The 16,088-nt window shown below is 47.9% G+C and overlaps 1 protein-coding gene across 2 annotated transcripts in view; it reads left to right on the plus strand.

The window, feature by feature from the left end:
• LOC106970554 (nodal modulator 1) overlaps nt 1–14,763 on the plus strand; it is a 55,890-nt gene extending 41,127 nt beyond the window's left edge. Inside the window, exons 26-31 of one of the 2 annotated variants that reach the window (XM_015067221.3) lie at nt 1,883–1,966; nt 3,108–3,218; nt 4,871–4,972; nt 6,672–6,791; nt 11,069–11,161; nt 14,131–14,763. In XM_015067221.3, coding sequence (XP_014922707.1) covers nt 1,883–1,966; nt 3,108–3,218; nt 4,871–4,972; nt 6,672–6,791; nt 11,069–11,161; nt 14,131–14,262 — 642 coding nt within the window. In that variant the 3' untranslated portion in view covers nt 14,263–14,763. The remainder of the gene's footprint in view (nt 1–1,882; nt 1,967–3,107; nt 3,219–4,870; nt 4,973–6,671; nt 6,792–11,068; nt 11,162–14,130) is intronic. The other variant, XM_053213334.1, reaches the window with a different exon arrangement.
• The last annotated feature ends 1,325 nt before the right edge of the window (nt 14,764–16,088 follow it).

The following is a 16,088-nucleotide window of genomic DNA, read 5'->3' on the forward strand; positions in this document are numbered from 1 at the left end:
GGGTTTCGGTGTGCAGCTTTGTGAGGCAGCAGTGTGAGACGGGGTCTGCGTGGGGGCCTGTGCAGGTCGGGCCTAGGGGAGCCTCCCTTCCCCGGGGCGGACTCCGTGTTCTCGGCTTACCTCCCTCTCATGGTTGCAGGAACGCGAATTCTCCCCCCACTTCTGGGTTCCCCAGTGTCCTGCTGGCCCAGACGTGCTCTCAACTCGCCATCTTCACGCGTTTTATTTAATTAAATCGAATATAGTTTCTTTCTCCAGCGCAATAGATTTCTGTTGTAATTGATGCTCTGAGACACCCTCCTCCTCCTAATAGGTGTGAATTTATTAGCGCTCTCAGTGGGTTTTAGAGTCGCCCTGGTGGTAGCCCTCGCCTTCCACATGCCAGGCCACAGGTGCTGGAGGGACAGCCTTAGACATTGCTCAGCGAGGGTTTGGGATCGAGTGTGCCCGTCTCCCAGAGGACACCGGGCTGGAGAGCCCTTGCTGATTTCCTAGGGATTTTGACCCTAGTCAGGGTCCGGTCTTTCATTTCACCTTTCCCGGCACGTTGTCAGGACATCTGGGGCGAGACACCCCTGCCAGAGGCTGAAGGTGAATCCCCGAGTTGGTCGGCCCGGGTCCTGAGGAAGGAGGGAGCCGGGTGGGACGGAGCCGCTGCCCCGATGAGCTCCCGGTGGCCCAGGTGCGTGAGCAAGTGGGCAGGACTGTGCCTTTGTCTTCCCAAGTGATTACTCGCGTCCCTTGCCCTCTGGGGCACACGTGGCCATTTGGAACTGAACCCCGTGCTGCCAGTCCTCACCGAGCTGTAAAGTCAGTGAATGTGTTGACGATTATGGCCATCACAGAGGTGTTCTCACTTTTTAAAAAACAATAGCTTTTCATCTTTGTAAAGGTGCCATGTGGTCATTATAAAGTAGTTCAGGCAGCATATCCAAACAGGCAATCTTGAAAGGGCAAAAAAACACACCCTACAGCTATCAAAGCACACATTATTTTTGGAGACCAGAACGATATTATCCACACTGGTTTAAAAATAAACAGTTGTATCTTAGGGTTGTCCCCCATTAGCTGCACATAGACACCTCTGACCTCGGCCTGATGCTTTAGATCCTAGCATGTCATTAGGTCACTTGTGCCATTGATCAGAAATCGGTTGCTCTAAAAGTTTTCTTAGAGTAATGATTTATTTGGTAAATATGTACACCTCTAAATTTGAGCAATAGAATAAAAAGTTTTAGGAAGAACAAATTTTTTTTAAGTTTATTACTTATTTTGAGAGACAGAGAGAGAGCGAGCTCATGTGAGCAGGGGAGGGGCACAGAGAGAGGGAGAGAGAATCCCAAGCAGGCTCTGCATATCAACACAGAACCTGTCACGGGGCTCGAAGCCACGAATCATGAGATCACGACCTCAGCTGAAATCAAGAGTCAGATGCTTAACTGACTGAGGCACTCAGGTGCCCCAGAACAAGTTTTTTTTTTAAAGAAAAATTTCAAATCTCACTTCCCAGAAATTGTGTGCATTGTAAGCATTTGGGAGTTGTCGTTGCAGATACCACACCCTGCGTGTATGTGGGGGGTGGACAGCCCTAAAAGCACAGTTTTGTCAAAATAAGCATATTTTGCTTACGATTTTGGAATAGGAAGCCAAATCTAATTTTCCTTGGGGACTGAAGGAATTGCAGACCTTGAGATAAATGTTCCTTCATCAGGGTGCTTTTAAAAGGGACTCTTAAGCAGGTTAACAGGCCGCAGACTGGGACCGGCGACAGGGTGGAAATGGCGTCGCGGTCGCGTTGAGGGTCTGTGGTCAGAGCAGGCGCAGGTCAGGTACCAGGCGACGAGCCCCTTTCGAGAGGCGTGACCCCTGCGTTTGCTTGCAGCCGGGATGTGTGTACCACGTGCAGCTCAAGGCAGAAGGCAACGAGCACATCGAGCGGGCCCTCCCCCACCACCGGGAGATAGCGGTAAGGCACCACGCTCCGCGGCAGAAACCCTGCAGTGCTTCTCTGGCTGCCTGCCTTTCATCTCTTGCCGGGGGGAGCTCTGGGCCCTAATTAAGGGTCCTCTTTGAATAGTGTCATCTTCACAAGCAGCATCTCCTGCGGGCTTTTAATGAGCAGCATGGCTGTCGTGAATCCAGAGAAATTTGAGCTGTTGTCTCTTCAGTCTCCCTGCAAGCTCTGATCATTATCCTCCAAGTTGAGGAGCTCAGTGTCTAAGTGGTATTTCAGATCAAGGGAGGATAATAAAGACAACATGGGTTTAATTGGTGGTGGGGCCGTCGGACCTCCTTATATACAGATGACCTTGCTTTTTCCATTTGGTGGGTGGAGTCTCTTGATATTCCTGATCACGACTTCGCTAATTGATCCCTAAAGAGGCAGCCCTCCCTGCAGCTCGTGGGAAGCAGCCTGAGAATCATTTGAAGTGAAGCTTTTTCCCCGTGGAATAACTCTCGCTTGCTAGACTGGAGGGCTTGGGTGTGATGGGGGGCTGCCTCTTGGTGGCTTGATTAGGGGGCGTTAGGCACAAAGATTATGGGGGTCAGGAGAGTGGCGGGCCATATGGGACCATTTGGCTGGGAAGTGGATTTTCTTTATGGATGTCTTTATGGCATCAGGCTGTGATGGCTGCATCTTTAAATTGCGTGTTTCTCTGCCATGGTGGCTAACTAAGGCCAGGATCACGGGTGGTCATGGGGACCATGGCCCGGCAGATATGAAAAAGTCACAAACAGGAGGGCACCCACCCACCCACGGGACAGCCGTTGCTCAGCCCCTGATGATTGCTGCCAGGCAAGAACATCCTTCTCTATTTCCAAGAGAGGCCAGAAAACCTGGCTCTTTTTGTGTATGAAATTTCTCTCTTAAAACGTTGGAGAAGATAATTGAAATTTAGGGGAAAAAAATGCTGTGCTCGTCAAACAAGTTGTGTCTGTGGGCCAGCCGTAGCCTACCTCCTCACTGTCAGTTTGTGCCCTTGGACTTGGTGAACTTGGCCCCCTTACTGAAGAAGTGAAATTTGCTCTGAAATAGCTCCTGGGACGTCACCCAGCAAGTTCGCCTCCCAGCTTCCTCACTGCCAACGCTCCCGGTCTCTTTCCAGGTCGGCAATAACGACATCGATGATGTAAACATCATAGTTTTCCGGCAGATTAATCAATTCGACCTAAGTGGAAACGTGATCACTTCCTCTGAGTATCTCCCTACATTATGGGTAAGGCCAGCTTCTTACTGTTATGGTCTTTTTGGCTCTGAGAAGCATAGGAGGGGTCGTACTCTCAGATAACTTTGTTTAGCTATTCATAGAAATATAGCTTTGGAAGCTTTGTGGTACACACCTAATGAATGCTTAGTACGACCTAGAGTTGAAAGTGGAGACATGATTTTAGGGCACAGTGCCTTGTAACTTGTAGAATTCTGTCCAGCGTGAAGGTGTGGGCAGGGGACTAGGAGTCGGACAGTCTGAGCTGTGTCCTGCTTGCCCTGCCGCCACGGGCAGTCACTTCATGCCCCTGGACCGCTGGTTTCTCCTCTGTGAAACCCTCTTAAGGTGTCTTCAGGTTCTAACAAAATCTCCATGTCTACAGTTAATGAAATGTTTATATAAGGCCCTACGATCCCTTGAAAAATGTCAGTGAATTGCCACAAGGGTGTATTTTTCAGAGGCGCTTATAATTTTATGTACAGTGATGTGTTTGACTTGGGAGAGAATGTACGCTTAGGTTTTAACTCCCCTCTCAACTCACCCTTCCTTCCAGGGTGGCAAGCATGTTGCTCGTGAGGGCCAGGCAGGGCAACGCCAGGGTGAAGAGGGCTGGGCAGGGTGCACCCACTGCTCCTTGGCTCTGTGGGATGGTTGTCGTGTCGGAGCTCTGGCCCAGGGTTGGCATCACTTCCCAGTGTTCCAGAGAAAATGGAACTTAGAGTTATTTGAAATCACTTGGTTTGTAAAAACAGGCAATGAATTGAGTTTTGCTTAGAACACTGTGTAGGGCAAAAGGACACATATGTGGTCTTGGATGTGACCCATAGGCCTCCAGTCTGTGGCTTACTTTAGGAAAACTCCTCGTGACTTGTGTGTTCTATAGAAAAGTGTCGCCGTGGGCCTTGGAGAGGGCCGGCATGGCGTTCTTCTGTGGCGGGTGCAGGCTCGAGCCCCACAGCTTTCTGCGTCAGGCGGGACCGTACCTCCTCACGTCCCGTTGCTTGTGGTAGAGAGAATGAGAACAGGCCAGAGAGAAAGGAAGGCTAGAAACAAACGACTGAACTGCTTCTGGAAGCAGCCCGGAAAACCAAATGCAAAATGGGAATGTGTCGTGCACTTAAGGAATACTTGTGGGGTTGAGGGTATAGCTGATGGAGAAGCAGTGCCACATGGGCCAGACCCTCAGTGACATGGGCTGAATCCCAGGCACCACCACGAATAAGTTGTGCGCCTTTAGGTGATGCAGCCTCTGGGCCTCCCTAGAGGAAATAATGATGCCTGTTCAGAGCCAGGATTGGTGACAATGTGTGTAAAGTGCCTGTCACTTGCCCAGCATATTATAGCTATATCAGAGGCTATTCCTTTTTACATGGCCCTCATACTAACTGTTACCATTTTGTACATTAACGTAAAGTCGCTGGAATCGATTTTAAAATCTTCCATTTCTATGCAGGTCAGGGAACTGGAGGCTCAGGTGATTGCGGAACACATTATGTATTCCTGTTGGGGGTGTCTGGTTTCTCTTTCAAATATCCGTGTTTCCAAAGATCCTTTCCCCTGCAACAGATGAGCTATCCTGAGGAAGAAACGCAGTGTTGGAAATGAAATGTTGATTGTGTTTTAATTTCGAAAGCACGTCCTGCTTTGTTTCTCCTCTCCAGGTAAAGCTTTACAAAAGTGAAAATCTCGACAGCCCAATGCACACGGTCTCCCTGGGCCAGTCTCTCTTCTTCCACTTCCCACCCCTGCTCCGGGACGGCCAGGTAACTGATGCCCGTGGCTCCCAAACAGTCCTTGCGTCTCCCTCCAAATCTCCCTTCGCGGAGACAGTGGATGTGCTCTCTGAATCAGAGGGGGGTGGGCTCTGTAGCATTTACTTCTGCTTAATTTGCTGTTTTCCTGTTTACAAAAATAATACACATTCACGGCAGGAGTTGTTTTGGGGGGAAAACAAAATCAGATACAGTCCCATCATCTAGAAATAATCCTGGTCAGTGTGCTGACAGGTATCCTTTGGTCTTTTTTCAATGTGTGTGTGTGTGTGTGTGTGTGTGTGTGTGTGTGTGTGTAAATACACACACGTGTATTTAGTTTAATACATACACATGTGTATTTAGTTTAATAAGGCTAGGACTGTTTGGTACATTGTTTTATAATCCGTGCTTTTCAGTGAAGAATACATCAGAAATCTTTTCCCCATCATTACATTTTTTATAACATGGTTTCTCATGGTTGCACAGCCGTCCATAATGTGGGAAATAATGATAGTTTATTTAACTCAGGCCTTAACGGTGGACGTCGTTTACTGATTCTAGACTGTTTATTATCAGTTGTGTTCAGACAGAGCAGGCTGTTGTGGTAGAGGTGCTGGGAGGAAACTTGGCAAAGAATTCGGTTCTTTTCTGGTGGGCTTGGCGTGCACCTGTCAGTAGTGAGCCTACATACGACGTTTCCTCTCCTGGCTTCTTACCACCTGCTGTGGGGATGATAAACTGTGGCCTTTTTTTGTCATGAAACAGCTGTAAAATAATGAAATAAGTTGCGATGGAAGCTTGGAGTTGCTCCCCGTTTCTTGAGATGCCCTTTGAAATAGCCACTGTATGCGGTTTTTTTAATTTGTTTTTAAAGATTGATCTTTTTTTAAAGTTTCATTTATTTATTTTGAGAGACAGAGTGGGGGAGGGGCAGAGAGGGAAGGAGAGAGACAATCCCAATCAGGCTCCGCACTGTCAGCACAGAGCCGACACAGGGCTTGAACTCACAAACCGTGAGATCATGACCTGAGCGGAAGCCAAGAGTCGGACACTCAGCCGGCTGAGCCACCAGGCGCCCCAGGAGTCACTGTAAGCATCACGTCAGTGTGGAAGCGTAATGGGCTTTGGGGTCCGATTCCCCCTGGGCTCGCAGCCTGCTGTGAGATGGGAGCAGTAAACCCGACCTTGTCCGTGGTTGAGAGCACAGCCGGTATTTGCCCAAGGCAGTGCTCATGGTGCCTACCACGTTGGGGCTCCGCACCCAACGGTGGAGTGGGCTCTGACCGTCGCCCGCACCATTCCCGAGATGCTGTGTTCTTAGAACTTGCCAGCTGGTGAGCCGCTTAATTATCATGCCTTAAAAGTCTACCTCATTTTGGATTGAAAGCAGCCTTTCCCAGTTCGATCATGTCTGTCCCTCATCCAGATTGGCTCGTAATAACTTTCTGTGTTTCATAAAGTCAGATTCTCAAAGGAGCACAATTATGTCGTGGTTGAATATGCTTATAAAACATTGCCGCCGGCTCTGAAAGCTTTATCAGAAGACACAGTCTCCGAGATGCCGGAACACACGGCTGTCAATGAGGGAAGAGCCCACTGAGGTTCCTCCTCTGAAGTTAGCAACCTTGGTTTGGATGTGTAAACTTGGGGATTTCTTTCAAAACGTAAAGTCCTTTGTAAAAAGTAACTTCTTCTTACTTGTGCACAGAATTACGTTGTGCTGCTGGACTCCACGCTCCCCAGATCCCAGTATGACTATGTCTTGCCTCAGGTGTCTTTCACTGCAGTGGGCTACCATAAGCACATCACCTTGGTCTTCAATCCCACGGTAAGGAAAGGGCGGTGGGTGGTTGAAAACAACCTCCAGGGGTGGTGAGGGAGGACGGCCACTTGAGGGACCCTCACCTTGATGCCCGATTGCATTCCGGATTTCGCACTCCGAATTTCCCTAGATGGTTTTCTCCTTTTTCGAGTGCTGATGCCTTCGGTTCCCTTTGAGGAGGAAGTTGTCAACGAGGGCAGGGGATTTGTTTAGGTCAGTGGCTCGGGTGTGATTTTTAGGAACAAGGCTCTTCACTGTGTTGCGATTGGGGGTGTTGTGGTCCTCCATCCGGAGCCACGTGACACCTGCCCTACCCAAACTTCTAGTACCGGCTGCCAGTTTACAGGAAGTTGAGAGGACACAGGAACATGTAAAGGATGCTGCAAGGATGTAGTCAACAAAATGTATGTTATGGGAAAGTGCAGGACAATAAGCTGGAAACTGATTGATTTGACAGATTGCAAGTGAGGAAGAAAAAAAAAACCCACAGGTGGGTGGGATACTTGTAGGTTAAAAGCAACTTGCTCATTTTGTGAGCCATTTGCAATGTGTAGAGCCCAATGGATCCTGTGTTGAACAGACTGAAAAACAAAACAGAACAACACACACACGTATTTTTAACATTCGTGAGATAATTCTTTAGACCAGTGCTTCCCAAAGCTGGCATGCGGTAGAATCACCTGGGGATTAAATGCCCACAGCAGCAACAAAAATGGGCTCCAGGGCCCAGCCTCAGACCTACTGAGTGTGAACTTGGTTTAGGTAGTAAGAGTGGAGCCCAGGGATCTACAGTAAAAGAAAAATCTGGCCCCGTAGCTACTGCGTTGACCGTTGTCGTAGGCCTCATCAGCGTGAAGAGTTTTTCTTTCTAAAGATAACTGTGTGCACAGCAATAGATTTAGTGACTTCTTGTTCCTTTTTAATGGCTATGTAATACTCCTCTGTGTGGCTCTACGGTGGTGTGTTCAGTTAGCCCCTGCTTGATGAATGTTTGGGTTATTCCTAGTTTTCTGCCATTACAAATGACCCTTTAGTGATTGGCCTTGTGCGTGCATGTGTTTGGATGTTTGTCAGTCTGTCTTTGAAATAGACTTCAAGAAGTAGAGTTGCTGGATCACAGGGTCGATGCTCCTGGAATTTTGCTGGGTGGTGCCACTTCCTGTCCGTAGGGCTGTACTGTTTGCATTCCCACCAGCTACGTATGCGAGCACCCCTGTTCCCCCGCAGAGTATGTTCTCAAATTAAAGATTTTTTTGCAGTATAATGGATGAGAAGTGTTATCTCCATATCTCTGTCCTCTGCATTTCTCATCCTTCCATGGGGTTCAGAACCCAGGTACGTCCATTTCTGGGAACTGTTGACTTTTGGACCTATCTTTCTGGATTGTTGGTCTTTTTTATGTTTCAGAAGCCCTTTGTGTAAGAGGGATGTTAAACCTTCGTAATATACGTTGTCCATATTTTTCCTAATTTATCATCTTTTTTCATTTTGATTATGCATACATTTATTTTATATGTTAAAATGTGTCATTCTTTTTCTCCTTGCTCCTGAATTTGAGTCCTAGTCTGGCAAAGCTCCCCCACTCCCAGTTTTAAAGGAATTTATTTTTCCTTCAGTACCTATATGGTTACATTTTATACATGGCCATCTCTAGCCATTTAGGGTTTTTCCTGGTGTAGGGTAGAAAGAATAGTTCCACATTTATCTTTCCTACATGCAAGCAAGTGACCATTTTGTGCTTTTCAAACAGCATCCTAGAGGCGAGGTAGGTAGGGATTCTTTTCCGTCATTTAGAGATGAGACCCAAGAGGATTCTGAGTGGTTTAAGTCCCCAGCTTGTGCGCAGCAGACATGGGACTTGAACACAGCTCTTCTGCTGGTTTCTGAGCATCTCTGATGAGGGGCTCGTGCTCAGTGACTTGGCAAATACAAATTTTATGTGAAGTGGAGAGTTTTTCTGATGACTCCATGAGGAAGTCATTTCCCACGTTTGGGACCAATTGGAAGGGCCACTGACATGAGCACGTAGGGAACCTTCTGTCTCTGTAGAGGCACGTTGCCACCCCAGTGAGAGGCAGAGGGCCTCTGTGAAGGGCACTGATGGCGGCCGTCTGGGACATCCCCCCCTGCCCCAGAGACTCATCTGGATCCAGGGAGACGCTTTGGCAGCTGGTGGCAGGAACATAATGCTGGGTGGCAGCTGAGCAGCCACCGCGCCTCACGGCTGTGGCCAAGAATGTGCCTGTCACTTCTGAGAACACACCCCTGCCAGAGGTTACCTGGGAGACCAGGGCCCCAGTGACCAGGGAAGGGAGTGCCTGCTCCTGAAGGGTACTCACTGCTAGTCCTCACATCACACCTTTCCGGGAAGGTGCCATCCCTCGTGTTTTACAGATGCTCAGAGAGAGTAAGTAACTTACCTGCAGTTGATCAGCAGAGCCGGGACTCAGAGGAGGTGGCGGGTCTCACATCACATGGCTTCTAGTGCATTACAGCCTTCTGGACGGGCGGCTCAATGTTGTACGTTCGTGAGGGCCTTGGTATGTGCTCCACTCCATTCTTTTGTTCAACATGCAAACCGAGAGCCACATCGTTGATTTTTTTACTCAGTGTTTTGTGCACTGCTGGCACTTGAGGTAGCTGATTTCGCTGAATTTCACATTCCCTTGCAGCAGGTGCTTTTGGTATCAGCACCACTTAAGAGCGAATGGCCCGAGGCTTCACGTGATTGCCCAAGGTCATATGGCCAGACCTGAGCCTTGAGCTCAAAGCTCATTGCCTTCATCACTCTGCAGTTTCACCATTAAATATTTACTTTCACGGAGAGCAAATTGGGGTCTAAGACATATTGGATAATCCAGGAGTGGGCCGTTGGAGGTAGAAATGTGTTCCCGCCCTGATTCTTTCATTTTTTTTTAAATGAAATTTATTGTCAAGTTGGTTTCCATAGAACACCCAGTGCGCATCCCAGTGATTCTTTCATTTTTGAACAACCGTCCCATTCTGCCTCAACCACCTCGGGGCAAAATGACCCCGCAGTCGTTCTCCGGCCTGGATGCTCCTCAGATGTTTCAGTCTCAGGACCCTATTACCCTGTTAAAAGTTGTTGAGAATCCAAAAGAGACTTAGTTTACACGGGTGTAATGTGTTTTTATTTATCATATTCTGTTAATCTCTCAGAGTGATGACATCATCACATGTGACTTCCAGAACAGTCCACTGCTCAGTTGTGAAAGAATGAAGGCAAAAAAGGCAGATAATATCTTAGTGTTGTTATGAAAATAGTTTTGACCTTGGAAATCTGAAAGGAAGTTCCCTAGACATTACTTTGAGAACCAGTGCTCTGGCTCCTTAACTTGTTCTGTCATTATCTGAAAGTTTCCATTATCTGTTTCTTTTGCGCGGATAGAGAGAGCTAAGGTACAGGTTCATTGGCTAGTATGGAGACCCAAAATTTCAGGGGCTTTTAGTCAGATGGAAGTTTCGGTCTTATGTCAGCATCCGGGATGGAGCAGTACAGGAATGGTACGGCAGCCCCAAGGTATCAGGGGCCCAGCCTCCCCTCTCTTGGGGCTCTGCCGTCCCTTAGCACATCACCTTTTTGACAGATGGCACTCCTGGCCGGCAGGAGGGGAGGGCACAGCACCGCTTTTTTAGCAAGCAGCCTGGATGTGTTACCGAACACTTCTATCCATGTGGTCTTGGCCAGAATTTAATTCCATGGCTATCTTAGCTGCAGGGGAGGCTGGGAAGTGTGTATATTCTGATCGGCCCGGATGAAAGTTGGAAGAAAGGGCAAATGGCCGCTAGGAAACAAGTGGCAGCCTGCCTCCTCCCATCACTATAGATACTCTCTGCGACCAGTGCATCTGTCACTGTGCGCCTGAGCCTAGCACGGCGGGTTCTCCGTACCCCCTTGTAGGGAAGAGCCCCTGTGTGTAGCCGGGACTCAGTGCCCAGGGGGCCCTTTACGTCTCAGCCACAGGGATGGCCTGCTCCCCACAGCTCGGTTTCCTCAGTCTCGTGGAGGCTCAGAGTGTGAGACCTACCTTGTGATTGGCATCTGTCTGGCCCAGAGTGTCAAAGAGCAAGCAAGGGAGTTTGGGGAGCAGGGGATTCACCTGAAAGTATACCCAAGTCGCTGCACTTCCTGGCCATGGAGAGCAAGAGTTGGGTCATGTGGATGCCCGGGGTCCTGGCTGGGCGGGCCAAGGCTGTAGGATGGTGGGCGGCTGGGAAGCGGAGAGCCTGTAAAGCAGTAATGGTGGTCTTGGTGTCCACAGAGGAAACTGCCTGAGCAAGACATTGCACAGGGGTCCTACATCGCCCTGCCTCTGACCCTGCTTGTCCTGTTGGCCGGCTACAACCACGATAAGGTAGGAAATGCAGAGGCCCTGCAAGAAAGTGCAGGGTTCCATCCAGTGTTACACACCTTCCCGCACATGGCGAGGTGTCCAGTGTTCCAGAAGATACGACACTGCAGGGTTGGAAGCGAGTGCGAAGGCCTCAAATCCAGTCCCCAGTCCTCTTTTCTTTCCTTTGCTTTTTTTTTTAACTTTTTAATTTATTATTATTTTTTTAATGTTTATGTTTTTACTTAAACTCTAGTTAGTTAACGTGCAGTGTAATATTAGTTTCAGGTGTGGAATTTAACGATTCAGAGCTTACATACAACACCCAGTGCTCATCACAAGTGCCCTCCTTAATTCCCTTCATCCATTTAACCCATTACCCCATCACCTCTAACAGTCTCTTATGGTTTTTCCTCCCTCTCTCTCTTTTTTCTCTCCCATATGTTCATATGTTTTGTTTCTTAAGTTCCACATATGTGGGAAATCATACGATACTTGTCTTTGCCTGACTGACTTCTATCGCTTAGCACAATATACTGTAGTTCCATCCATGTTGTTGCGAATGACAAGATCACATTCTTTGTGATGGCCGGGTAATATTCCACAGTGTGTGTGTGTGTGTGTGTGTGTGTGTGTGTGTGTGTGTGTGTGTGTGTCACATTTTCTTTATCCATGCATCAATTGATGGACATTTGGGCTCTTTCCATAATTTGGCTATTGTTGATAGTGCTGCTATAAATATTGGGGTACATGTTTGAATCAGTATTGAATCAATATTTTTGTGTCCTTTGGATAAATACCTAGTAGTGCAGTTGCTGGGTCGTACAGTAGTTCTATTTTTAATGTTTTGAGGAACCTCCATACTGTTTTCCAGAGTGGCTGCACCCGCTTGTGTTCCCACCAACAATGCAAAAGGATTCCTCTTTCTCCGCATCCTCGCCAACATCTATTGTTTCCTGAATTGTTAATGTTAGCCATTCTGACATATGTGAGGTGGTATCTCAACATGGTTTTGATTTGTATTTTCCTGATGATGGATGTTGAGCATCTTTGCGTGTGTCTGTAGCCATCTGGATGTCTTCCTTGTGAAAAAATGTCTATTCATGTCTTCTTTCCATTTCTTAACTGGATCATTTATTTTTTGGGTATTGAGTTTGATAAGTTCTTTCTAGATTTTGGACATTAACCGTTTATCAGATAATGTCATTTGCAAATATATTTTCCATTCCAAAGGTTGCTCTTTAGTTTTATTGTTTCCTTTACTGTTCAGAAGGTTTTTATCTTGATGAAACCCTAGTAGTTCATTTTTGCTTTTTGTTTCCCTTGACTCAGGAGACATGTCTAGTTGGTACAGCTGATGTCAAAGAGGTTACTCCTATGTTCATCTCTAGGATTTTAATGATTTCCTGTCTCATATTTACATCTTTCATCCATTTTGAACTTATTTTTGTATATGGTGTAAGAAAGTGGTCCAGGTTCAGGTGCCTGGGCGGCTCAGTCGGTTGAGCATCTGGCTTCGGCTCAGGTCATGATCTCACAGTTCGTGAGTTCAGGCCTTGCGTTCAAGTCTGTGCTGACAGCTCAGAGCCTGGAGCCTGCTTCGGATTCTGTGTCTCCCTCTCTCTGCCTCTCCCTACTTGCACTCTGTCTCGCTCGCTCTCTCAAAAATAAACAAACATTAAAAAAAAACTTTAGAAAATGGTCCAGTTTCATTCTTTTGCCTGTTGCTGTCCAGTTTTCCCAATACCACTTGCTGAAGAGACTGTCTTTTTCCCACTGGATATTCTTTCCTGCTTCGTCAGAGATTAGTTGGCCACACAGTTGCAGGTCCGTGTCTGGGTTTTCTGTTCTGTTCCATCGATCTCTGTGGCTGTGTTTGTGCCAGTGCCATACTGTCATGATCACTACAGCTTTATAATAATAACTTGAAGTCTGGGATTGTGATGCCTCCAGCTTTGCTTTTCTTTTTCAAGATTGCTTTGGCTAATCAGGGTCTCTTGTGGTCCCACACAAATTTCAGGATTGTTTCTTCTAGCTCTGTGGAAAATCCTGGTGGTATTTTGATAGGGATTGCATTAAATGTGTAGATTGCTTTGGGTAGTATGGACATTTTAACAATGTTTGTTCTTCCAGTCCAGGAGCATGGAGTGTTTTCCCATTTCTTTGTGTCTTCTTCAATTTCTTTCATAAGCTTTCTATAGTGTTCAGCGTACAGATCTTTTACCTCTTTGATTAGGTTTATTCCTAGGTATCTTACGGTTTTGGGTGCAATTTCAAATGGGATCAATTCCTTGATTTCTCTTTCTGCCACTTCATTATTGGTGTAGAGAAACGTGACAGATTTCTCTACGTTGATTTTGTGTCCTGCGACTTTGCTGAATTCGTGTTATCAGTGCTAGCAGTTTTTTGGTGGCATCTTTTGGGCTTTCCACGTAAAGGATTGTGTTGTCTGCGAATAGTAAAAGTTTGACTTCTTGCCGATTTGGATGCCTTTTATTTCTTTTTTTGTCTGATGGCTGAAGCTAGGACTTCCAGTACTGTGTGAAATAGCAATGGTGAGAGCGAACATCACTGTCGTGTTTCTGGCCTTAGAGGGAAAAGCTCTCAGGTTTTCCCCATTGAGGAGGATATTAGTTGTGGGTTGTTCATATCTGGCCTTGATGATATAGGGGTATGTTCCCTGTGTTCCTACTTTGTTGAGGGCTTTTATCAAGAATAGATACTGTACTTTGTCAAATCTCAGGCCTCCTTTGAAGGCCATAAACCTCTTGTAACATCTCCCCTAATCCTTTGTCCCCATGTGTCTGCCAACCCTCTCCAGTGCCAAGGCCTCTCTCTGCCTCGTCTTGAACCAAGAGTCACCAGTTAGCCCACAGTGGGTGGTGAGCTGCCCGAAGAAGGAGGTGTGTTGACATGTGAGGCTCCCTTGTCCCTCTGGGCAAGAGTATTCTCCTGGCATCCCTCTCTCTCACTCTCTCTCTCTCTCGTTCTAGCTCATTCCCTTGCTGTTGCAGTTGACAAGTCGACTACAGGGTGTGCGAGCTCTTGGCCAGACAGCCTCTGACAATAGCGGCCCAGAAGATGCAAAGAGACAAGCCAAGAAACAGAAGACAAGGCGGACGTGAGGAGGAGGAGGGGCAGGTGAATCTCACGCGGGACAGGCCGCGGCCTAGGGGCTGCCACCACCCGCCGTTGGCATTAAGCATGCATTCGACCAAGTTCAGCACGTGCTGTCGGCCCCATGCTCCCGCCGGTGCAGCTGCCCGGGCCTGCCCTCCCTCGCCTAGCCCTTGGTGCAATGCAATGAATGGACCCTCCTGTCACTCTGCTGAGCACACTTTATTTTCTGAGTTGAAGATAATTTATTATTAGTATTTTTGTCGAAGAAGTATTTAAGCTGTGCTGGTGGTGTGAGAATGTGATTCTTCATCTTCAGCACTCGTTTGTGAGAATTGCAGTAAACGTGGGTTTTTGGTCCGCCAGCGAGGAACCTGCCAGAATTCGCCTTGTCCCTTGACTTCCCCTGCACCTGAGACCCCTGCTGGAAACCGCACAGCCTGTATCTACTACTAGGAGGTTGGGTAGGAGGTAATGATCAATAAAATTGCCCATTCGTTCGTGTTGTAGCTCATCTCAGATGTGTCTCTTCGATGACTTGGGCATAAAGCTGGAGTCATAAACCGAGATGCCTCGAGGGGCACGTCGGCCCTGAGTGAGGAGCCGGGGCAAGAGAGTCCTCAGCCAGGGTGAGGTTTGGCCTCAGCGCTAAGACAACAGGGGATGGAGGAGGGGCGGCAAGATCAAGAGTGCCCACCCCCTCTGAAGGAGCCAGAGTTTCTCGGCTCCTGCTTTCCTATGCTCTGCAGGAGTGCACCTTCATGGATGTAGAGAAGCCAGGTGAAACCGAAGTTTTAAAAGTGAGTGACAGATCTCATTTATTAAGAAACCACACAGGGGCGCCTGGGCGGCTCAGTCGGTCGAGGGTCCCACTGTTAGTTTCTGCTCAGGTCACGATCTCATGGTTCTCGGATTGAGCCCCATGTCGGGCTCTGCGCTGACAGTGTGGAGCCTGCTTGGGATTCCCTCTCTCTGTCTCTCTCTGTCTCTGTCTCTGCCCCTGCCCTGCCGTTGCTCATGCAGGCGCTGGCTCACTCTCAAATAAATAAAACTTAAAAAAAAAAAATTAGTGTTTAAAGAAAATAAAGAAGCCACACCAACAAATCAGAATGCCTATGTGGGATGGGTGAGGCTTGAAGGCTGCTCATTTGCATCCGGGGTCTGCAGCAATCCCCAGCATTTTACAGCATTCGTTCAATTCTTCTCGGAAGTGGTCCATGTGATGAAGTTCCACTGAGGGAGGGACACATCCATCCGGCCAGCATTTACTGAGAACCGCACTTGACAGGCACTGGGGATATGAAGATGGGCGGTGGGGGGGCAACACTGAGGATGGGCCACATCTGCTTCGTTCCTCACATCCCCAGCGTCTGCCATGTTGTGAGTATTCTGTGAGGAGTGAGCCAGTGCTAGCAGGTGGCTCTTGGCTGTTTGCCATTTCATGGGCTGGCTTTTTTTTTTTTTTTTAACCATGAAAGGAAGTAAACTCTTGGAGATCTGGGACAGATGAGATACATAACCCAACTCTTGGAGTGTATGCTAACTCTTAGTCCAAGTGGACACCCAGAAACGTCCCTTTTAAATGTTAATGGGGCTTTTTATTGACATGGTGTAAAGGTTAAGAGCTTGTGAAAGATCCTCCTGGATGTCAATACGTTCCTTCCAGTTCTAGCCGCTGCCGTTAAGTGGCGGTCTTCCCCTGCCTCTGGCCACGGGTCACCTGGGGTGCCCAGGGCACTTCTGAAGGGCTCTGCCCCTGTGGGCGGGTGGGGGGTGAGGCGGGGGGAGAAGCGTGTGCATTTCTCAGTCCATTTGAAAGTTGGGCTTATTCTGT

This window comes from Acinonyx jubatus, chromosome E3 (assembly GCF_027475565.1).
Source record: "Acinonyx jubatus isolate Ajub_Pintada_27869175 chromosome E3, VMU_Ajub_asm_v1.0, whole genome shotgun sequence".
In the NCBI taxonomy this organism is placed as follows: Eukaryota; Metazoa; Chordata; class Mammalia; order Carnivora; family Felidae; genus Acinonyx; species Acinonyx jubatus.